Source organism: Plecotus auritus (assembly GCF_963455305.1).
Source record: "Plecotus auritus genome assembly, chromosome: 2".
Lineage (NCBI taxonomy): Eukaryota > Metazoa > Chordata > Mammalia > Chiroptera > Vespertilionidae > Plecotus > Plecotus auritus.
The window spans coordinates 12,671,788-12,695,748 of record NC_137771.1 but is presented as its reverse complement, the minus strand read 5'-3'; the positions used below and the strand labels follow the sequence as shown (position 1 = coordinate 12,695,748).

The window sequence follows — 23,961 nt, the reverse complement described above, 5'->3', positions numbered from 1 at the left end:
ATCAATGATTCTCTCATCATTGGTGTTTATATTTCTCTCTCCCTTTTGTTTTCCCCTCTGAAATCAATAAACACATATTTTTTAAAAGGTGAGTTGTAGAGTCTGTGAATTACATTTCAATAAATCTTTTAAACAATATAAATAGGACTGTGAGTGGTTGTGCTACCAGCATTCTATCAGAGACATCAGCCTAAGAATTTCATGCTAAAAACCCTAAAGATAGAAATAAATCAGGTTAGGGAGGTTATAACTTAGAAATTTAGGAAGTAATGCCCTAACCGGTTTGGCTCAGTGGATAGAGCCTCGGCCTGCGGACTGAAGGGTTCCAGGTTCGATTTCGGTCAAGGGCATGTACCTTGGTTGCGGGCACATCTCCAGTAGGGGGTGTGCAGGAGGCAGCTGATCGATGTTTCTCTCTCATCGATGTTTCTAACTCTCTATCCCTCTCCTTTCCTCTCTGTAAAAAAATCAATAAAATAAAAAAATATATATTTATAAAAAAAAGAAAAGAAATTTAGGAAGTAAGTTTCAACAAATGCACCATAATCAATAATATCAGGCATAGAGAAATGTTAGTGTGCTACCAAAAATCAAATTGTCTTTTGAGGCATTTTATGTCTGATGTATGTTTATATTTATTCTATTTTGTTATTTTACTGTTACATGTTACCTGAGTTTGAGTGAGTATTCTCAGCTAGGTAGTGAATGCACCACTGTAGTAACCATTCTAGGGGCATTGTTTGATGTCACAAATGTGGAACACCCACTGAGCTGGGAAGCTGGGTGTTGTTTATGTTTGAAATACATAAGGAGTCTGTTCTAGAAGTAATGATTCTGCATTTCCTTTGTATATAACTTAGTTCTTTTGCCTCAGATGAGCCACCATCTCAAAGTCCTCCAACTATTAATAGTTTTCATTTATTGAACAGTTATAAGTCCCAGAACTCTCATAATTTAAATTAGTAATTATTATAATTTTTTAAAGAATTCAAGTAACATTTGAGTAATAATTGAAATATTTAAATCAGTATACTTAGGGGGATACTCTCTTTGACATATAATACTGCACATGTTAAAATATTTCATAAATTGCACAAATCACATTATTAAATCATGTTATAACTTTTAAAAATCATGGCTTTCCTGTATATGTTAAAAATGGGATCTACTCTAATTTTGAAACCATGCCAAGATGCAAAAAAGCTTGTATAGTATGAAAAAAATGAAAAGGTTTTATGCACATTCACACACATAACACACATATGATTCCATATACACCAATATTTTCCAACAGACTTTTTACTTCATTGTTTAATATATACTAGTATATAGTCTTTGCCCATGAATATGAATTAGTTTTGTAATTAATAGTTAAAACCCAAAACAAGTTTTATTATAAACGAGAGGCCCGGTGCATGAAATTCGTGCATGGAAGGGGGAGGTCCCTTCAGCCCGGCCTGCACCCTCTCCAATCCGGGACATCCCTCTCACAATCTGGGACTGCTGGCTCCTAACCGCTCACCTGCCTGCCTGATTGTCCCTAACTACTCTGCCTGTCTGCCTGATGCCCCTAACTGCTCCCCTTCCGGCCTGATCTCCCCTAACTGCCCTCCCCTGCCAGCCTGATCGCCCCTAACTTCCCTCCCCTGCTGGCCTGGTCGCCCTAACTGCCCTCCCCTGCCGGCCTGGATGCCCCTAACTGCCCTTTCCTTCTGGCCTGGTCACCCCTAACTGCTCTTCCCTGCCAGCCTGATCGCCCCTAACCGTCTCTGCCTCGGCCCCCGCCACCGTGGCTTTGTCCGGAAGGACGTCTGGATGGATGTCTGGTCTAATTAGTGCATTACCCTTTTATTAGTATAGATTTTGTAGTTAAGTTTTTTGGTTCTAAATCAAGCAGAATTATATATATGAAATGTGGATTGTCAATTTTCAAAATGTAGCTACCATTCTGTTTTTGATAATTTTTAATATTCCTCAGAACTCTACAATGCTTCATTTATGATTAACATCAATTACCATTGTTTAATAACACAATTAGGAAGAGTGGAAGTATTTCTCAGAAATTTACTTTTTGTATAAGTTCCTAATACCATTTGTATCAGGTCAATTTTCAAAAAAGTAGAGTGCTTAAAAATTCCAGGTTTGGATTTAAGGCTGAGTAATAAATTCATCAAATATGTGAGCAATTGTAATTGAAATATAAGTGGATGCTGACAATTTCTTCAGATTTTAATAATAGACTCTTAGTCTTTAAAATTTGAATTTATTTTTAGATGAATTATAACTTAAAATCTTTTTAAAAGATTTTTTAAAAATATGTTTTTATTGATTTTAGAGAGAGCAAGGGAGAGAGAGAGAGATAGAAACATCAATGAGAGAATCATCGATCAGCTGCCTCCTGCACACCCTACACTGGGGATTGAGCCTGCAACCCAGGTATGTGCCCTGACTGGGAATCAAACCGTGACCTCCTAGTTCATTGGTCCAAGCTCAACCACTGAGCCATGCCAGCCGGGCTAATATTACCTGATTTTAAGAATTATTATAAGCCTCATTGATCATTATATTGTAATATTGGCATCAAGAGAGACATCTAGATCAATGAAAAACAAAACAAAACAGAATCCAGAAATATACCCATGTATATATAGTACACAGAACATTTTTTTTTAAATGCAAAGGTAATACACCAGAAAAAGTATAACCTGTAATTCTCTTACATTGCTGGTGGGGATATAAAATAGCACAAATACTTGGAAAATGGTCTGCAGCTTTTTAAAAATTTAACATAAACCTATATATAACCCAGCCATTTCACTCTTAGGTATTTACTCAAGAGAAATGACAACATATGTCATAAAACATTTGTACATGGATGTTCACAGCAACTTTATTTGTAATATCCCAAATGTTCGTCAATAGGTGAAGAGATAAGGGAGTAAGTGATCACATCTGTTAGGGTTTTATTGCTTAACAGTGATTCCCTCAGATTAAGATTCCAGTAGACTCTTCTACACTTTGCAATGCACTGGCAATGTGGACTCGCTGATGATCAGGCAATGAGCAGTAGCACTGTTGTATTTAGAGATGAAAAGCATTGAGGAGACAGAAAGATAACTACTTGTGATGAAGTCTGTTCTCTAATTAAATCTGTCTTGCTGTAGTGATTGACATTTTCTCATCTGTTCTAGATTTACCTTAAATTGTGATCTATTTTGATTAAGGAAGAAGTGGCACAAAAGCATTTATTAAAATGCAAAAATGTCTAAGACACGCAAAAAGAGCAATAAAATATAATACAGAGGCCTAGAAAATATGCTGCTGATCTTATTGCAGTCATCTTTGTTGTCATTGCTGACAGAATTGCATAATAGCTCTGACTCAGTTGGTTGAAGCATCGTCCCATCCCGTACATTAAAATGTTGTGAGTTTGATCCCTGGTCAGGGCACATATCTAAGGTTGCTGTTTTGATCCCCAGTTGCATAAATAGACTGGCCTCTGCTGAGCTTTTTAGAGCAAACCTTCAACTTAAGAGTTACCTTGCCATTTTATTTTTCTTATTATTTGATAAACCATGCTGTAAGAGAAAAAGACAAACAGCATTCTTCACTCTACCCTTCCTTGCTTAACTCCACATCCTCTCCTGCTACAAAAACAAAAGACAGTTGACCCTGGCAGGGTAGCTTAGTTGGTTGGAGCAGTGGTCGGCAAACTCATTAGTCAACAGAGCCAAATATCAATGGTACAACGATTGAAATTTCTTTTGAGAGCCAAATGTTTTAAACTTCTTCTAACACCACTTCTTCAAAATAGACTCGCCTAGGCAGTGGTGTTTTGTGGAAGAGCCACACTCAAGGGGCCAAAGAGCCGCATGTGGCTCACGAGGTGCAGTTTGCCGACCACGGGGTTAGAGCTTGTCCCGATATGCCAAGGTTGCTGGTTCGATCCCTGGTCAGGGTACATATAAAAATCAACCAATGAATGCATAAATAAGTGGAACCACAAATTGCTCTCTTCTCATGCAAGTGAATTCCATTTTAAAATCTGGAATTTGAAGTGGCACATTTATAAGTACTTGAGACATATTCAAAAAAAGAAGACTTCTCTGTGCCTTAATTTCAAATTAGTTAAAACTCATGTTTTCTTTTATGTATTTTGTGTCATTTGCAAAAATAACACATAAATTAGAGAAAATTCATTATAAAGTTATAATAAACACAATTTTGAATTTTGTTTTTGGTAGAATTTAAGTCTAGACTACTCATCTACGTTTTTGGTACCATTGTGGTCCCTAGGGAGACTAGTTAGTACTTATTTAAGTTTCTGTGAAGCAGTCATAGAACAGAAAGCCTATTTTTAACAAATAATGGAAAATACAATTACCAAGCCTTCCTTACATTTCAAATAGCAGCCCCTGAGAAGATGCTGGAAAACACTGATGGACTTACTCTCCAATGTACATTGGTTGACATTTCTCAGTGATCCATCATTACATGTTTTATTTAGCACTATCATATACTTTTCCAGTTCATTTACATCACCATTGTAAAAACTTACCCTTCTCTCACCTGGGTTTCTTTGTTATGCTCCAGTTTATTAGATAAATTACCAAATTTTCCAGATTCTCATGAGGGTCTATAGAAGAAAAAAACAGATAAAATAGATTCCCCAGCCTCAAGAAACTCCATGCGAAATTCTTGAATATGATGGAATCAGAACGATTTAGTGCCAACTTTTAGGAATTCAAAACCAGGAGAAAAAGTAAAATAAATTGTGGTAAAAAAAAATGACAGAAAAGAGAAGGGATTAGAACTGGGTGTTAAGAATGGGAACTCTCAATGAAAGTTCTATTACTGGAACATTCTACTCTTTATGTATAACTATGACCATGCCTTTGGGCCCTTCCCTGACCAGTAGTAATGAATGTATTCCTAATAAACCTTCGTGGCCTCTTAGTTTTGTGTCACTTTCAGTCTGGAGACTGAGCCGCTGGATACATTAATCTCAAGTCTTACAGCTAAAGAGTTCATGTTATATTCCAGAAGAATGAAAAGCTAGAAGGGAAACATTTTATAATTCAGGGTCTCTTACCTGGGTTTTATGTGGCCACAGGATCTTCATCTGGTCTGCTCATTTCAGGCACTGCCAGACCTTCCCAATCTCATTACCAGAGTGCTGGGGAAAAATGGAAATCTCCTCCCAACCCAGAAAATCCTCTCCAGAAAAGTAGGAAAGAAAGAAAGTTATATTATTGGATAAGCATTAAGACTGCAGTGAACATCACAGGCAACCCACTAATGAGATAGTAGACAGAAGGAAAGCTCAGCCTTTGGTGAAGCCAGGCAGATATGATCTATTTACATATGTATTCTCAAGATGATGAAAATTGGACCTCATGTAGCAGGACTGGACCAGCACCATTGCTCTTATATCTAATTTAGCCTAAATTCTCCTGGTAGTTGTCCATCTGTGTTAGTTGTCTTTATCCAAAGGAAAAATTATTCTTTTCATATGTTCATGACAAGCAGGTGGTTGGTTACAGAGCCAGGTGGCTGGGGGAGAGATGGCTCCCAGACCCTTCAGAAAAAACATTCCTGAGTTGTAAAGCTGACAAGAGGCTTCTTTAGCTTAAAAAACAAAAAACAAAAAACGCATACATCAAAGATAGAGGAAGGGTTTACAATTCCAATCTTTCTCTAGGCAAAGATCTAAGAAAAGGGAGAGTGGAAAAGGTCTCTCCTTTTTGGCATGAGAAAAATTCGAAATTTTTTTAAACCTTACAATTTACTTACTGACCTGACTAGTACATACTAAATAAGTAATGAAGAAATTATATAGTAAAGAGAAGCAAGTTTAAGTTTACCAACATGGTGCCTTTAGTAAAAGTTGTTTTCAGTCCTACGTTGCATAGCTAGTGAAATACCTTGAGATTCAAAGGTTACCTGTCAGTCCCTGGCCAGTGTTTTCTCAGTGGTTAGAGCGTCAGCCCTTGGATCAAAGGGTCGTGGGTTCAATTCCTGGTCAAGGGCATGTACCTGGTTTGCAGGTTCAATCCCCAGTTGCATAAATAGACTGGCCTAGTTTGCAGAGACCCCACTGAAGTGTGTGTGGGAAACAACCAATCAACGTTTGTCTCTCACATCGATTTTTTCTCTCCCTCGCCCCACCCTCCTTTCACTCTCTAAAAATCAATGAAAAAAATAATCATTGATTAACAAAACAAAAAAGGTTACCTGTCAGATTTATGTAAAGACCGACAAGACTAAAAGAAATAAGAATAACCAAGATATGGTAATATTATTATGGCAGTGATGTTTGTCATTCTTGTACTTACTGTGCAACATTTCTGATATCTCTCAGAGTCAGGATTCTAGACTAGAAACTGTGACTTAACTACTTGAAGATTCTCTAAGAACTGATACTTCTGCAAAAAAAAGGAAAACAGTATATGTTTGATAACATGTTTTTACAGAGTAGTTTCTTGGGATGCCTTATATTCCATAACTACTCTTGATTCTTCCATTTTTATATTATCTACCACTCTATATAATAAAAGGGTAATATGCAAATTGACCAAATGGAGGAACAATCAGTCGCTATGACGTGCACTGACCACCAGGGGGCAGGCGCCAACGCAGGAGCTGCCCCCCCTGGTGGTCAGCGCACTCCCACAGGGGGAGCGCCACTCAGCCAGAAGCCGGCTCACAGCTGGCGAGCGCAGTGGCGGTGGCAGGAACCTCTCCCGCCTCCGTGGCAGCGCTAAGGATGTCCAACTGACGGACATCCCCCAAGGACTCCCAGACTGCGAGAGGGCACAGGCTGGGCTGAGGGACACCCCTGAGTGCATGAATTTCGTGCACTGGGCCTCTAGTTTTATATAACAGTTGCTCAGGCATTGGGGAAGACTATTTTTGCAAACTTACATGGGTTTAATAAAACCCAGTACATTTATGAATCTTATATACTGTTCTCTTTTCTTCAAGTCCAGTAGTTATCTCCTAGGTTGCACACAGAGAGTTGTTAGATCTTAATTTGCAAGAGTAGCAACTTGACTCCAATAGAACCTATATCTAAAGTAAATGAGGCCCTAGCTGGTTTGGCTCAGTGGATAGAGCTTCATCCTGTGGACTGAAGGGTCCCAGGTTTGATTCCAGTTGGGCTGTGGGCTCAATCCCAAATAGGGGGCGTGCAGGAGGCAGCCAGTCAGTGATTCACTCTCATCGTTGATATTTCTATCTCTCTTTCCTTCTCCCTTCCTCTCTAAAATCAATAAAAATATACTTAAAAAATAAAAATAAACGAGAACAAGGGACTCCTCCACTTTCAGGTGTGACTTGTCAGGCATCTTACAGATATCAGAAAAATATAACTGCATTGTGATTTCTTTTAAAATGGAATCATTGCTAGTTATAACACTTGTTATGAGGCATAATTTTCTGGAGTCTATATTCCATTCATGGGGTATAAGTTGAAAATGGGAACATTTCTAACTTAATGCAATTCTTGACATAAATTCTGAAACATCTAACAGAGAAGGCAAAGAATTTTCCTAAAACCTAATGGTTAAGCTTGCCTGTGTCCCCAGTGTTTTTCTGAATTTATACCTTAGTCATTCATGAAATGAGCCCTGAAGAAAAACATGGTTTTGCTGCCAATGATTAAAAATTTGTAAAAAAGTCTTTAAATCATTGTATTGCTTTTCTGTTTATATTTGCTTATTTTATATTTTAAAGTAGTAGAAATTAAATGGCCTATAAGAATTGAGTTTTTATGGGGGCTGAGGAATGCCGCTTTAGGCAGTTCTAAGTTCAGCTTAATTATGAATCTCATGCAGAGATTGTCACTCGTCCTGTGGAGCTTTAATGCAGCACAAGAAGGAAAGAATCTGTCTTTGTTTTCAGAACATCAGTAATAGCTTTTTCACACAGTGCTGCTATTTGTTCAGTCAGCAGATTTGAGTGCCCACCCTGTGGGAGGAAGTTTACTTGGCCCTATGGATAATGCCTTAAAAAATATTCTGAGTACAGGAATAACCAGTCAAATCAATTATTTAGAACAGCCATCATTCACATCAGTATATACATGATGTGTTAAAGAATCAGAGCAGTAAGTTAAGAGACTATCTCATAGTTAAATAAATGCAGTAGTAAGGGCCTAATCTAAGGTGTAGGTACTGGGAATGGACTAGAAAGGAAAGAAAAATCTGAGACAGTGCCTTAAATTTAATTCCCTTATTCTAACAAGTTCTGAAATAATTATCTTTTAAATGAGGGAGTGGGTATCTGGGTCTCTCCCTCCCTCCCTCCTTCTCTCCCCTTCCTACCTCTTCTGTTAACACACCCAAATTTTACTGCACATCTCCATCAATAATGGTAGAAGAGGGGATGTTTATCACAATTTCACGAGACACTAGGTGTGGTGTGTATGTCTGTGTTCAGTTTTTAAAGGGACTTGAGTATCTCTTAAAGAAGTATGTGATTTCTCTCACTTCTAGCTGAGAATTACTGCTTTAAAGTAAAACTTAAAGCCCCTTATAGAGAGTAACAATACCTGCTACGTAAGTAGCTTTTTTTTTTTTTTAAGCATACTAAATGTTATGCGTTACCCATGGAAGAAATGTTTTTATGTTTTCGGGTTGAGTACATTTGATATGTTCTTGGGTTTTGTTGTTTAGAGGCAGGGAAGTTTATATTTGATCCCAAAGAATCCTCCAGAAAGTGTTCTCCTTTTCCATGAATGGAATTTAGAGCTCAATTCATGCATATATGAAACAAAATTTGAAATGAAATATACAGGTTCCTCAAACTCTTAAAAAGGATTCTGCTGTGGAAGCAGAATTAATCATAAGCATTTGGGAGAGATGCACATAAAACAGACTGGTTTTATAAATCAGAAAGTCCATAAAAAAATGAAGAGACCACTGCATGCATACATACATGAACATATACGTAATATAAGACTGCAAGGCAATAGCAGCTTTAAACCCACCCAGTTACCATAATCTGAGCTTCATACTTTGAAAAAATGGTTTACCTTCAGTAGGCCAAAAAGGAAGAATAACAGCTGGTCTAATAATGTTTTCTTGTTCAGTACGGTTCCTGAGAGGAAGGGTAAAGAAAAATTGGTTTGCGCTTGGCTGGTGTGGCTCAGTGGTTGAACATCGACCCATGAACCAGGAGGTCATGGTTTGATTCTTGGTCAGGGTACATGACGGGATTGCGGGTTCAATCCCAGTGAGGGGTATGTAGGAGGCAGCCAATCGATGATTCTCTCTCATCATTGATGTTTCTATCTCTCTCTCCTTTTCCCTTCCTCTCTCTGAAAATCAATAAAAACATATTTGAAAAAAGAAAAATTGGTTTGAGTTGTAACAAAGGAGTTTATGGTGTTATTGGGGTTTTTTAATGGTATAGTAAATTTGAGAAGAGTATTAAATGTCTCCTTCTTGTTGTTCTCCAAAACAGTGTGAGTATTCCTATTCTGTTCTTCCAAAAAAGATTTGAGGCTGTCCCAGAGAAAGTAGTTGGTGTAGTGTAAATGAATGATCTTGTATTTCTGTAGAGAATCAGCTAGGTGTTTAGTCACTTTTGATAATGTCTCTATTAAGTGGCTTTTCTTTGACTCTTCTCCCTACCCGCCTGCCTGTAATACCTCATTTCTATCTGTTAACTCATGTGTTGCCTTCTGTAGGTTCCTTTAATGTAATCTATTTGCTATCTGATGTTTAAATTGTACATTCAAGTGTTGGATGATTTTGGAATTTGTAAGAAAAATTAATTTTGAAAAATTCTTTGTAAGCCTAATTTTTCATCTAGATCTTCTGATGCAATAGAATGGTTTGGTAAAAATAGTTTTTTTTCTTAATTGTCATCCCAGCAATATAAAAGGCTGACCCAACAATATTTATCTGAAATGAGAACTGAATGCTGTAGAAGTGTTGCCTATCAAATGAAATTTTAAAGTATCCTTTTGTCTAGAAAGCTTTAAAAAACAGAATCTGAGGTTCACTATTTTTGCAGCTCAATAGGAACCTTAGATATCATCTAATCTCACTCCTACACTTCATAGCTGAATGTGCAGGGGCCTGAGAAGTACGGCTTGCTTATGATCACATAGTTGATGAGCAATAGAAGCAGGCCCGTGTCTAGAATGGGCTGGTGGCCAGTTTCCTATATAGATGATTACCATTTACTGAATTATGTGCCTGGGTATGTCCTAACCATGAAGTAGGAGGGGGAACTTATACTGCTGGATGGAAGGCTACATGAGCTGATGAGAATAATTTGTGCCCAAAACATTTGCCATTGCAACCTCTGGGCCACAACTACACAGTAGTTCACTTTATCATTCGTCTGTCTCCTCAGTATGGGTGAAAGCCCTCTTTTCTTCACCTAAATTTGAATACAAATATCATTTAGACCAGTGGTCACCAAATGGTGGTTCATGGACCACTGGTGGTCTGTGAGGTCCAAAAGGTTGGCAACCGCTGATTTAGACCTAATATTTCCAAACATAACTTCACAGTGGGAAGTAATGGTAGCCTGATCTTATATTTCAGCTCAGACAGCTATAACTGCACCAAAGATGTGGAAGAAACCAAAAGATCGGACCCGAACCACTGAAGAGGTGTTAGAAGCAGAATTGGAGGTAAGGGGCAGCAGTAAGTCTCTTTAGCCTATCTTCTGAATAGTGGTACCATTTCCCAAGACAAGTTTATACCTCTTTCTTAATACTGTTTTCCAGGCAGAACTTGATATATCAAGCTCAATGTCGGACTTTTTAAAAGTATATTTACAGAATTTGAAAAGATTTTCAGTAGCATGTCTCTCTTTCAAATACCTCTTCTAAAATGTCAAAAAAAAAGTTATTAATTTTTGGTTAACCCTTTCGTCCCTTTAATTGAATTTTTCCTTATATTAACCAGATGGAAAGACTAATCCAATACATAAAAATGGAGCCCTGGCCAGTTTGGCTTAGTGGATAGAACATCAGCCTGTGGACTGAAGGGTCCCAGGTTTGATTCCGGTCAAGGGCACATGTCCGGATTGCAGGCTCAGTCCCCAGTTGGGGGCATGCAGGAGGCAGCCAATCAATGATTCTCATCATTGATGTATCTCTCTCTCTCTCCCCCTCTCCCTTCCTCTCTGAAATCAATAAAAATATATTTTAAGTGAAGAAAAATGGAGATAGTTTTTTCAAATACCCATTAATAATAACGATAAAAATCATCAGGAAGATTTTAGGGAAATTTATTTTGAATCTGTCATCTTTTAACATCATCTCAGTAAGATAACTTTACACATGTGGTTTGTTTGTTTGAACTAAGCTACACTGATTTTGTAATAGCACATCAGATCCAGATGATGTGAGGAAGAAACATGGGCAGATGTTAGTCCTAAGTGGTGCTCTAGCAATTCATAGTCTGCAATCTCAATATTTTTAGTGCAGTGTACTGCAGCTCATAAATAAAGAGTAACTGCCTTAGCCGGTTTTGGCTCAGTGGATACAGCATTGTCCCGCAGACTAAAGGGTCTCAGGTTCAATTCTGGTCAAGGGTAGGTACCTCCAAGGGCACAGACCTTGGTTGCAGGCTTGATCCCCAGCAGCCTCCCGTCCCACATTGGGGCACTTGAGGGGCAACCAATTGATGTGTCTCTCTCATATCGATATTTCTATCTCTCTGTCTCTTCTCTTCCACTCTCTAAAAATCAGTGGAAAATTATCCTCGGGTGAGGATTAACAAAAAGTAATAATAATAAATAAAAAATAAAGAAAGAGTAATATAAACTATCTCTTTTTTTTCTTTTTGAACGCTTCTATCAAAATTTTATTGAATTTTAACATGATAATATTATGTGCAGAAATTATTTTAAAATCACTTTAAATACATTTGTTTCATAAGGTTTTTCTGTCTAGTTATAATTCTTACCCTCTTCAAGCAGCTCACGCAGTACCTTTTTGTTAATTCTCCCTGTCCTGTCATTGCTCTTACATGATGCTCTGTTGATGTCACAGTTAGTCCCATAGCAACCACAAAAATGTTTCATAGATGTGATTTTATTGTGGTTACTGGGATAAGAATTGGCAGTAACTTATAGTGGTGCAAATAGTTGTTGCACTTCTTGTGGCTGAACAAGAAAATGTTGCTTTTACAGAGAATAAAACACCTTCCAGAGGCAGGACAATCATATTTCCTTCAAACTGATTACTCTTTAGATTCAGCTGTGTTGTTGTTTTTTTAGCTTTCTTTTATTATGCTTCATGTTTCTTTGCCTTGTGGCTAGATTTCTAAGTATTACTGAATATTAAATGAGTAGGCCACCATTCCTGTGCCTTCTCATATTCACCCTCTTTAGGGAATAGGTCACATAGGAAATAGTTCAGGCTTTGTGGACTGCATGATCCCTGGCACACTTTCTCAGCTCTGCTGCTGTAACCCAAAAGCAGCCATATATGTGTGTAAACAAGTCAGCGTGACTGTATTTTAGCAAAACTTTATTAATGAACACTGAAATTTCATATAATATTCATGTGTCATAAAATATTATTCAGATTTTTTAACCATTATAAATATCAAAATCACCCTTACCCTTGACACTATAGAATAACAAGTGATGAGCCAGATGTGGCCCATGAGCCATATAGTTTGCTAAAACCTGGTTTAGATTATTATTCTTCATACATGAGAACTATTTTGACTCATTTTGAACTAACCACTTTTTTCTTAACCTTACAGTTTACAAGGATAATAAAAAGGCATTTGGTCATTTGCAGATAGGCTTTTTTCAGAAATCCAAGTCCCTTTCATAAAATTGAGCATTTATTAGAGTACCTTAGTACACACTGGCTGTCATTGTCTTCATTTTCACTGAGCAGCAAGCTCTCCTTAGGAAGGTTTTAGCCCTTTCAGGTATTGGCCTATTTTAGATTATATATTGGGTTGTTCATCATTGTAAATATTTTATTAAATTATTTAAATGATAGCATGAAAGATCATTCCTCTTAAAAATTCTAGTCAAGGCATCTTAAAATTTGTTTTAAAATTTTAGGATATTTCATCATTTGTTACATACATTGTTATCAATCTGATTTTTTAGCATTTTAAAAAACTCATGCATTAAGCAGGCAGTTTTTTCAACTAAATTCTTTAAACAAGTTCCTATAAAAAGTTCACTTCTGACAGTCCAACCAATAAGGTGCTTTCTTTTTTCAATCTGATTTTCTGAGTAAACAATTTCAGAACTCTTAGACATTTACAAATAAGTTGAATAGAGCTTCTTCCTGCTGAAAGAAAAAGAACCATTATAAATATTTAATGCACTATTTTTGTGGGTTCCCTTGAAAAATATACCTTTTTTTAAAATGTATTTTTATTGATTTCAGAGAGGAAGTGAGAGGGAGAGAGGCAGATAGAAACCATCAGTGATGAGAGAGACTCATTGATTGGCTGCCTCCTGCATGCTCTGTACTGGGGATCGAGCCCACAACCCAGGTATGTGTCCTTTACTGGAATTGAACCCAGGACCTTTCAGTCTGTAGGCCAGCGTTCTGTCCACTGAGCCAAACCATCTAGGGTGAAAAATATACCTTTTAAAATGTGCCTCAGATACCTTAGAGATTCTGTGTTCTCTGAATTATGGTTAGTTATTCATGCAATAACTTATACTGCTTTCTCCACTTAGAAGTTAACTTTCCAAGTGATACATTCTCCTTTAATATACAATAGATTAATCATAGTTTATTGATTTTAGGATGTTTATTGATGGACATTGAAATTTGAATTTCATATAATATTCACATGTTATAAAATACTCCTCAGAATTTTTTTCAACCATTACAACCTCTACACAAACATCTACACAAAATGCTGTTCTTTAAAAAAGAATTTTTTCACATTTTAACAAGATCCAAATTAAGGATTCTATATAATTGTATATAGAATAACAGTATACTGCTGTTTAAACAGTATACTGCTGTTTAATAAGTTTTAGTACCATTTGTATGCCACATTATTGAAGATCTTCTTGATGACCTGTTCTTAATTTTAAAGTGGTATTGCAGCTCATTATGACATCATTTAGACTCTAGTAGAATATACAATAAGAAAAAGTGAGGCTGCTAACTCATGATTCAAACTTGGTAGATCTTGTTTTTCTCAAAGTCGAAAAGATTGCCTATTTTCTGCTATGTTTTATAAAAATAAATCATTTCAGCCTTTATTTTTTTGGAATTTTTATGTTTGTCTTTCTTTTGAAAGCTGCCATACTGTCTCCCCCTATTCGTGTAGTGAGAAAGTGTGTGTGTGTGAACTTAACTATTCCATTGTAGAAACAAGACCTAAAAATTATCTGTCTGCTTATCACATTTTTAAATTTAGTATATTTTCTACATTTTCTGATATATGGTAGGAGAAATTTTACTAATAATACTTGCTATAATTACTGTAAAAAAGTAGGATTTGTAACTCTTTAATTTTTAAATAAACATAATTTCATAAATCAATTGGGGCAACCACTTTCTGGAGTATATGACATTTTTTTACACAACTTTCTGTTGAAGCAGTTCAGAGTGCTATTTTTTGGCTCTCCTCGTGCAAATTTATCACTTGGAATGCCTATTTCCTCTGAGCACTTTTTTCAAAGGCTTATTTTCAGAGTGCTTACCTTCATGAAAAAGAAAGAGACTTAAAGTTCATGGAGAACTTTGCCTCAGGAGTTTTGATAGTTCCTATGGCCCTTAAGAAATCCATTTTTTGATAACTTAAAATGAAATAGTGAAAACTATTATGGTGAGTAACTCAATCCTATTTTGCTTTTTAAAAGTAGTCAGGATGCACCAGGACCCAGATTACTTCCTAAGGGATACATTTCAAGCATTTTTCCATACGTGATTTGAATAAGGTCACAGTCTCAGAGTATTCTAAGAATCAATAAACAAAATAGATTTTACCTAACAAATGGTGTCCTTGTAAAATGAGAGATGATTAGCTTTGTGGGACTTAGTTACTTTAAACTATTCATTGAACTTTATTTTGCCACCAGAGGACAGCACAAAAAATACCCTGTAGTGTTTCTTTTTATATTTGCTGAGCTGTAGTGGTAAGGGTAGGCATGTTTGATTTAGATTCCTGATTTGGACTGTTTCATGTCCTTCAAGGGCCAAGGATTAACAGTTCTTTCCATTCTAATCTTTGGTACATTTAGATTTCATTAGTCATGTTAAAGCATTGCAGTAGCCATTTGAATTATCTGCACTATCCCAGGAGATGAAATGAGAAAAGTGTTTTTAAGTAAACTTACCTTTCTAGTACCATATGCTGCACACAGACATCCTTATCTTAAGTGACATGTTTTCCTATGCTTTTGAAGAGGTTTAGGTGTATTTACACACAGTGAAAAAAATATAACCTCTGTGTTCACTTATGCTTTAGCTTACAGTTGAAGAGGAACTTTCAGGTGACAAAGTACTTGAATCTGAGCAGGATAAAATGAGCCAAGGGTTTCATCCTGAGAGAGATTCCTCAGACCTAAAAAAAGTGAAAGCTGTGGAAGAAAATGGAGAAGAAGCTGAGCCTATACGTAATGGTGCTGAGAGTGTTTCTGAGGGTGAAGGAATAGATGCTAATTCAGGCTCCACTGATAGTTCTGGTGAAGGGGTCACATTCCCATTTAAACCAGGTAAGTGTATCCTGTCTTCCTGTGTACATCTTTCCTTTTTCCCTTTATTCTACTGCAGCATTAGAGAAATGTTGCCTCTTTCTAGTGAAAGAGTGGATGGAAGGAAGAAGCTTATCGTAGGGTAGTATTTAAAGAACAGATCAGCATGCAAAAGTTAGTGATTAGCAAATCCAGAGAGTTCTAGGTTGATGGAAGTGATATCTGATGCTAGTGTTCTGCTTTTACTGGCATTGAAAGTGCAGCTGGCAAAGAGAATCCGTCAGCTGTAGGCTGGTTGACTTCAACAAAGCACATTTAATTTTATTGTGAAAGGGATATTTCAGATATGACCATGTCCCTTGAGAGTGTACTCATCATTTCACAAGGCTTGAACTCCAGTAATGAGTCAGGGGCAGTCTGATTGCATCACTGAGCATCTGCAGGATGGGAAGTGCCCTGTGAAATATATGATAAATCTGAGAAAATCTTGCAGCTTTAGACATCATCAAATATATTAAACTTCTGTCCCAATACTATGTATCCATGATTGACTTTGAGGATGTGGAGATATTTGGTGTGGTGGTGAATCGTGGTTCGTTTGATAGAAAATTTGGGGTAAGGGAAGTTTTTTCTTAGTATGCCAAATCTGGAGTGACTTCTGCATTGAGGTAGGGTTTGAATGTAAGATATCAGACTTCAGAAATAATCTAGACCAGTGTATTTCAAACTGATAATTTAAACCCATTTAATAGGTTGTGAAATTAATTTAGTAGTTAAAACCAACAATTTTTTAAAAGGGAAATTGAGTAGAAAATGTTAGTGTGGCCCTGGCCAGGTGGCTCAGTTGGTTGGAGTGTCATCCTGTACACCAAAAGGTTATGGGTTTGAAGACCAGTCAGGCACATCCCTAGGTTGAGGATTCAATCCTTAGTTGGGCCAGTACAGGAGGCAGCTAATCAATATCTCTCTTCCCTCCCTTCCCTCTAAAGTTGGAAAAACATATCCATGGGTGATGATTAAAGGGGGGAAAATGTCAGTACATTACATGTAGTAAGGGTAATATTGTTTCAGAAACTTATTTATGTTTGTTCTGAGTCATGAAGTCATTATATTTCTTGCTGTGAGTTGTAGTCAAAAATGTTTGAAAGTCACTGATTGATACTCCCTTAATATATTGCACTTACTGCTGCTAATGGTCTTTATGAAATTGTAGGTTTATGCGATTATAATTTTTTTTAACCTTAGAACTCTGAAATTACTTCTAAAGATCTAGGTTTATATCATATCACCATGCATTTGTGGCCACCACCAATCCTTCAGGAAATTGAGACACTGTTGTCATTTTTAGGACTGTGGATTATATTTTTATATTTCAGTTTGGCAAGGAAAAAGTGCACAACTATACGCCCCAACTGCCTTTTACTCCTGTAATGTACACAACCTTCCAGTAAACTACCTTTTAATGAATATAATATGCTAATAAAGATTTGGTTGAAAATTGTAAAATTCTCACAGACGGTCAGTAAGTCTATGACCTACACATTAGGAACCACTAATAAAAGAAGGATCTAATGTGCTGTCATGAAGTGAGCTGATGCCTGATGAGAGTTTTGTTAATTAAAAGAAAAAAATTGTGTCCTGGTCAGTGTGGCTCAGTTGGTTGGGCATTGCACCATGCACCGAAAGGTTGATGATTCATTTCCCTGTCAGAGCACATACCTGGGTTGCAGGCTTGATTCCCCAGGGGGGGGGGCATGCAGGAGACAGCCAATCAATGTTCCGGTTTCACATTGATGTTTCTCTCTCTTCCTCCTTCTCCCTTCCTTTCTCTAAAAGTCAATTAAAAAATATTAAAAAAAAAAACAAAAAACAGAAGAAAAAATTGCGACTTGCTTTTTATTTAATAAAAATTTTAAAAAATTTTTAACTTTATATAATGAGAGTAGGGTTATAAGTAATGATAGCTTTAACAATAGTAATAGTAGAAAAGCAGTGTTAATATTAAAAATATTAGCTGAGCCCTAACCCGTTTGGCTCAGTGGATAGAGCGTCGGCCTGCGGACTGAAGGGTCCCAGGTTCAATTCCAGTCAAGGGCATGTACCTTGGTTGCGGACACATCCCCAGTAGGAGGTGTGCAGGAGGCAGCTGATCAATGTTTCTCTCTCATCGATGTTTCTAACTCTCTATCCCTCTCCCTTCCTCTCTGTAAAAATTCAATAAAATATATTAAAAAATATATATTAGCTAAGAAGTGTTTAGTATCATGATTTTTAGAGAAAGATACGTGCATCTCCAGTTTAGTTGGCTCAGCCAGCAAGTACATTATTTTATTTTTTTCAGATTCAACTGTAGTCAGGGATAAAAATTCTTTATCTAGCACCTTAAACATTTCAGAATCTATTTTTTTAATATATATATATATATTTTTTATTTCAAAAAGGAAGGAAAAGAGATAGAGAGATAGGAACATCATTGATGAGAGAGAGTCATTGATTGGCTGCCTCCTGCAAGTCCTCTACTGGGTGAGGGTGCGGGGGGAGGGATTGAGCTCACAACCCGAGTATGTGCCCTTGGCCAGAATCAAACCTGGGACCCTTTAGTTCGCAGGCCGATGTCTCTATCCACTGAGCCAAACCAACTGGGGCCAGAATCTTAAATAAGTTATTTGTTACTGTGTTTTGTGTTTTTTTCTCCAAAATAACATTTCCAAGTGAATAACTAAAGTATTCTTCTTTTCCCTGAAACCAAGAGTACTATCAAGTTCCTTATTTCTGAGTTGTTTATAGGCATGGTAATTTATTTAATGAGGATGATTAAATGGCCCTGGCCAAAGGCTGCTTAATGTGTTTATGAATGGTTCCTATACCAACTTACTTCAGCTTACTTTGCTATCCAGGGGTACCCAGAAGGAATAAAAGAACAAATGACAGTTTAAAATCTTTACATGGAATTTTCTGACTGTAGCTCAATATTTCCTTTGTGTTTGTTTATGATGAGATAAAGTAAATATTGGAATCTGATTTGTACTTTTACTGGATATACATATAATGACCTCATAGACAGTTTGTTCTGCCTACATGCCTTTCTCTAGAATCCTGGAAGCCTGCTGACACTGAAGGCAAGAAGCAGTATGACAGGGAGTTTTTGTTGGACTTCCAGTTCATGCCAGCCTGCATACAGAAACCAGAGGGCCTGCCTCCCATCAGTGATGTAGTTCTTGACAAGGTAAGCTGCGTACTCAGATAGTGATACCTTTTTGGTGGGAACTGTTTTTCTTGGTGTGTGTTTTTATATTTTACTGATTTTTTTTTTTTTTAGAGAGAAAGGAAGGGAGAGGGAGAGAGAAATATGGATGTGAGAGGGGAACATCAGTCGGCTGCCTCCCACACATACCCCGCTGGGGATCGAGCGGGAAACACAGGCATGTGCCCTTACCCAGGAATTGAACCAGCAACCTTTCTGTACACAGGTCAACGCCCAGCCAGCTGATCCACACCAGCCAGGACAGGAATGGGTTTTTATTATTAGTGCAAATATGTGAAGTATGAGCAATTTTTAGGAATTGTAAGACTAAATGGTATTTCAATTAAAATGTATAATGTTTAAGAATTAAAGTTTTCCTAAATATTATGGATTGTCAGATTTCTTATATTATAATAATAATGGGGTTTGACCCATATTTGAGTGATAAAGCTTTAAAAATTTTTAATTGTCTGCTTATTATAGCTATTTTTTTTTAGTGATGTGGTGAAAATTGTCGGTTGGGCTAATATAGCTAAAGTGAAAGTGATACCAACCTCTTTCCCCACTGTCCTGCAATTTCAGTGTGGAATTAGAATGGCATTGAGGGCAGGTCAAAACTTAGGAAGGTAGATCAAACTTAAATAGGAGTCAACATAATTCAAGTAATGTATATCTCAAAATTCCCCCAATAGATTCTTATAATGATTAGTCTAATCCTCTGCATATAAATAGCCATCCTTTATCTTCACATCTGACCTTTATGGTGCATACAGGAAATTAGTACAGTCAGTGTTTATTTTATATGTTTATTAAATTTAAAAGAGTGAAGTCCGATGTTTATCTGCCCAACTATTCCTGTAAATCAGTGATGAACCAGTGCTGGTGATGAAGCTTGAAATATTTTTGCTTTGAAGAGGAACTATTAATCCCTAATCAAAGTAGAGGGTAAATATCTTATAGATTGAGATCCTCCTCTTACTAAGATTTCTAACCCTGGCCCGCATTGCTCAGTGGTGGTTACTGTGTCGGCCTGCACAAGGGAAGGTTGTGATTCGATTCCCAGTAAAGGGCACATACCTGGCGTGCTGGAGGCAACCAGTCAGTCTCTCTCTCTCTCTCTCTCTCTCTCTCTCTCTCTCTCTCTCTCTCTCTCTCTTCTCTTCCTCCACCCTCTCTTCTACTCTGAAAAATCAGTGGAAAAAATATCTTCACTCAGGTGAAGATTTAAAAAGACAGAGGTTTCTAGTAGCTGTTTATCCAGACCTTATTCGTATTACTTTACTCTGATAGTAACAGGTCTTCTTATTTCTGTGGCTATCTAAGTCTTTTCTCTTTGGTACTTATGTGAGGACAGTTGAGTGATTGATTGGCAGTGCTAATTTAAGGCTACTTCAGAGGGCAATTGTTATATCCACTGAATTAGATTATTCTCTTAGAAAATATTCCTTCCTGTCTTCCTACCTTAACTGTTTCTGACCTTGGCCCATCTTTTGTTGATTTCTCACTGAGCTACTTAGCTTTGCTGAGTCTATAGTCATATTCTATGCCTATACAAAGCCAGGTAACTTAGATTGGCAAGACAGAGTGAGATTTTAAATGTTATCACACGTGAAACATAATCTCCTTTTGACACTTATTGTCCACTCAGAATACATGCCGTTCTAGTCATAAGTCAGCAGCATCAAAACCAAAATCAAAATGATCAATAGCAGTATTCTCGTAGGCAGATTGGTCTGATGTCTTGAATATGCTGGGGGAAAACCTTAAAATTTGACCCTAGTTATAGGATCTCAAAATAGTTTGTCTTGTGTCATTCTACTGGTCTTGACTAGTTAAATGATTATGTCTAGCCTCGTTTGGAATTTTAGGCCTGTTCAGTCCCAGGGCATCAGAAACCACTATTGACCGAAGGGCTCTAAGGCCAGCCCAGAAGAAGCTATCCAGGTTTAGATTGGACTTTCACTGGCTAAGGATGCCAGTGGTCACCATTTCAGCTGACATAACTCTTCAGTCTAAGTTTTTATCTTTGTGGTAGCAGATGCTCTGGAACTTGTGTTAAGCTTTTCTTTGCTTCTTCATACAGATCAACCAACCCAAATTGCGAACTCTAGATCCTCGGGTTTTGCCTCGAGGACCAGACTTTACTCCGGCCTTTGCAGATTTTGGAAGGCAAAGCCCTGGTGGAAGAGGTGTATCTGTAAGTGCACGTTCCCTACAACCCAATTAGAAACTGTCAAAGACTTCATGGAATCTTGTCTAAAGCCAAGAGAGCGGCTTTTATTCATTGATTCCTTTAAACAGGAAGAAGAGTAGAAGAGGTGAAGACTATCTTTTCCAAACTAATATTAAAGTAAATAAAGAATACACTTGAGTTGTTTTTACTTGAAAGGAGCTGGTCTACATTAATTTGGCCTTAAGTTTTATGTATATGTGTATATATATTTCACCCCCAGTTGAAATGACCTGCAAATGGGTTAAGAAAAAGAGCTAACCTTGAGTATGATTCCTATTTTGTTTTTAATATATATATTTTATTGATTTTTTACAGAGAGGAAGGGAGAGGGATAAGAGTTAGAAACATCAATCAGCTGCCTCCTGCACACCCCCCACTGGGGACGTGCCCACAACCAAGGCACATGCCCTTGACTGGAATCGAACCTCGGACCCTTCAGTCCACAGGCCGACGCTCTATCCACTGAGCCAAACCAGTTAGGGCTCCTATTTTGTTCTGAGGTGTCCTGATATAGTAGCGATCTCTGATGACTTTCAGCTAATGATCATTCTTTGTCCTTGTTTCTACAGATTTGCAAAGTGCAGAGCAGGCATGGATTGCCAATTCTGGAACAGAGCAAAGCCCCAACTTGCACTCCACTGGCGATGTCGCACCCACCCCTGAAGAGCCTGCCTCTAGGGGTGCGCTGAATCCTTGTTTTTGTTTTGGTTTTTTTAACAATAGCTTATGATGTTATAATAGTTTATGTTTTGATTTCTCACCTACTATAGCTCATGAAGTGAAAACACGGACAAATGACACACACACAAGAGTGCAGTGTTAGTCCACTGCAGATCGCCTTTACACCCCCTAGTGGCAGGCTCTTCAGCGGTGGACGTGGCCTCACCAATGGAGTTATGCTGGGGCACTGCCCTGTGCAGGGTCTGGCAGGCTCAGCCTGCTCCATGCTTTGTAGACTTGCAGAAAGCATGGGGGAAAGTTGCCAATGATGTGAATGCCTCTTTTTCCCAAGTTGGAATGGCTTGAGAGCACTTCAAGTTCTGGAGATGCTTAGGGTCTGGTGTACCTTTGCAGATCACCCTGTTTTAAGACTATTTTATGTTTGTAAAAATATTTTTATAAAGTGACACTTTTTATTTCCTCATCACTTTTTTATTTCTGTAATGGCAACTTTTGAAACCTGCTTGGAAATAAGACTACACCGTCTGAAAACAAATGTCACTTTGTAGGTATTTGAATTATTTGTTTGCCATCAGCCTGATTGAAAATATTTAAGTGCATACACTGTGATGGAGGCTTTGTAAAAACAGAAAATCTCCTTAATTTAAAGCATATTATTTATTGAGCACCACCATGTAAAAACCTCTGTGTGTATAATACTCTGTTCTCACACAGGTTTGAAATTTAACCTGTATATTCTCTAAATGCTAAGATAAAATTTTTATAGAATTTTAATTGCCTCATCAGAAAGTCTTAGAAAGCAGCTTTCTTTTCTAGAAACCATTTTATACTTTATTTTTCAGCATTATTTTCCTTTTTGGTGGTTTAAATTTATTTTTCTGTCAGCATTTGTTTTTGTTTTGATTTGTATCTCTGCTTCTCAAACATTTGAAATAATGTTGATGTCATTTTTATTAATCTCTGGTTAACAGCATCTGTGGTTGTCATATTGCTCAATTTTGTTTATATGTTACTTGCAAAAGGTATTGCCACATGTCTTCTAGTGTATACTGTCACTTTGCATTATCAAGTTGCTATTGTCTGCTAATTAGGTATAACAAAGAGGAAATATTGAGAATAAGCTATATCTCTTTTAAAATATTGAAATTAGAAAATGAATTTTAAAAGTAACCATCACAATGTATGTTTGCCCACTAATCTATATGCCTACATATATCAGGTAAATGAGTTATTCGGTGCATACAAAGTAATGTGACTGAAAATGAGCCATCATCAAGAATTTGTAGTGTCTTCAAAAAGGTCAGCTTTAATTGTTTAATTCACTTCTTTAAATAGCTCTGTCATCCGGCACAAGCTAATTTTAAAGCCAAATTGCAATCTGTTGCCTTTTTTTTTTTTTTTTTTTTTTTTTGCTTTTTTAAATTATTGATTTCAAAGAGGAAGGGAGAGAGATAGAAACATCAGTGATAAGATGGAATCACTGATCTACTGCCTCCTGCACGCCCCACACTGGGGTTCGAGCCCACATCGTGGACATGTGCCCTAATCAGGAATTAAACTGTGATGCTCAACTACTGAGCCATGCCAGATAGGCGCCAAGATCCTTTTAAAAGTCAAATTACTTGGTGGTTGTGGTATTTTAATAGTAATCTGTTGGCAGATATCACAGAGTATCTCAAAAGAAATCTATTTGCTTTAAGGCAGGTAATTATTGTTCCACATCTCCCATAGCTAACAAATATTCTCCATTTAATTTGTCCAGCTTCCTTTGATATATTGGCTTAGTTACAGATAGGAATTTCATAGGCTATTATATCTAATATATAAAGGAACAATCAATAATGCTGTTTGGAAAAACAACAGCCTTCCTCTTCATAGTTTATGGTTCCGTACCTCTAGTCATTTTGTCAGCTTCCAAATTGGATTATAAATTATTACTATCCCAAATCTTAATATCTGCTAGGTATGCTTCATAGTATGGTTTAAATACCCATAACTCTTAGTATAAAATTTTCTACAACAGACTTGTTACTAAATATTTTTATTGCATAGCAGTTGTTTTAATAAGTCAGATGCAGTTACATACAATTTTCCAACACAATGGTCTTTTTAAAAATGTTTTTATTGATTTCTAGAGAGAGAGGAA

At 37.1% G+C, this 23,961-nt stretch overlaps 1 protein-coding gene across 30 annotated transcripts in view; it reads left to right on the top strand.

Annotated features, from left to right (window-relative positions):
- Window positions 1-23,961, top strand: part of EIF4G3 (eukaryotic translation initiation factor 4 gamma 3) — a 290,494-nt gene that overhangs the window by 199,536 nt on the left and 66,997 nt on the right. For 15 of the 30 annotated variants that reach the window (XM_080657146.1, XM_080657145.1, XM_080657149.1 and 12 more), the window contains 5 exons: window positions 10,560-10,648; window positions 15,432-15,678; window positions 18,750-18,883; window positions 20,985-21,098; window positions 21,704-21,814. In XM_080657146.1, coding sequence (XP_080513272.1) covers window positions 10,560-10,648; window positions 15,432-15,678; window positions 18,750-18,883; window positions 20,985-21,098; window positions 21,704-21,814 — 695 coding nt within the window. The remainder of the gene's footprint in view (window positions 1-10,559; window positions 10,649-15,431; window positions 15,679-18,749; window positions 18,884-20,984; window positions 21,099-21,703; window positions 21,815-23,961) is intronic. The other 15 variants (XM_080657147.1, XM_080657139.1, XM_080657138.1 and 12 more) reach the window with 1 other exon arrangement.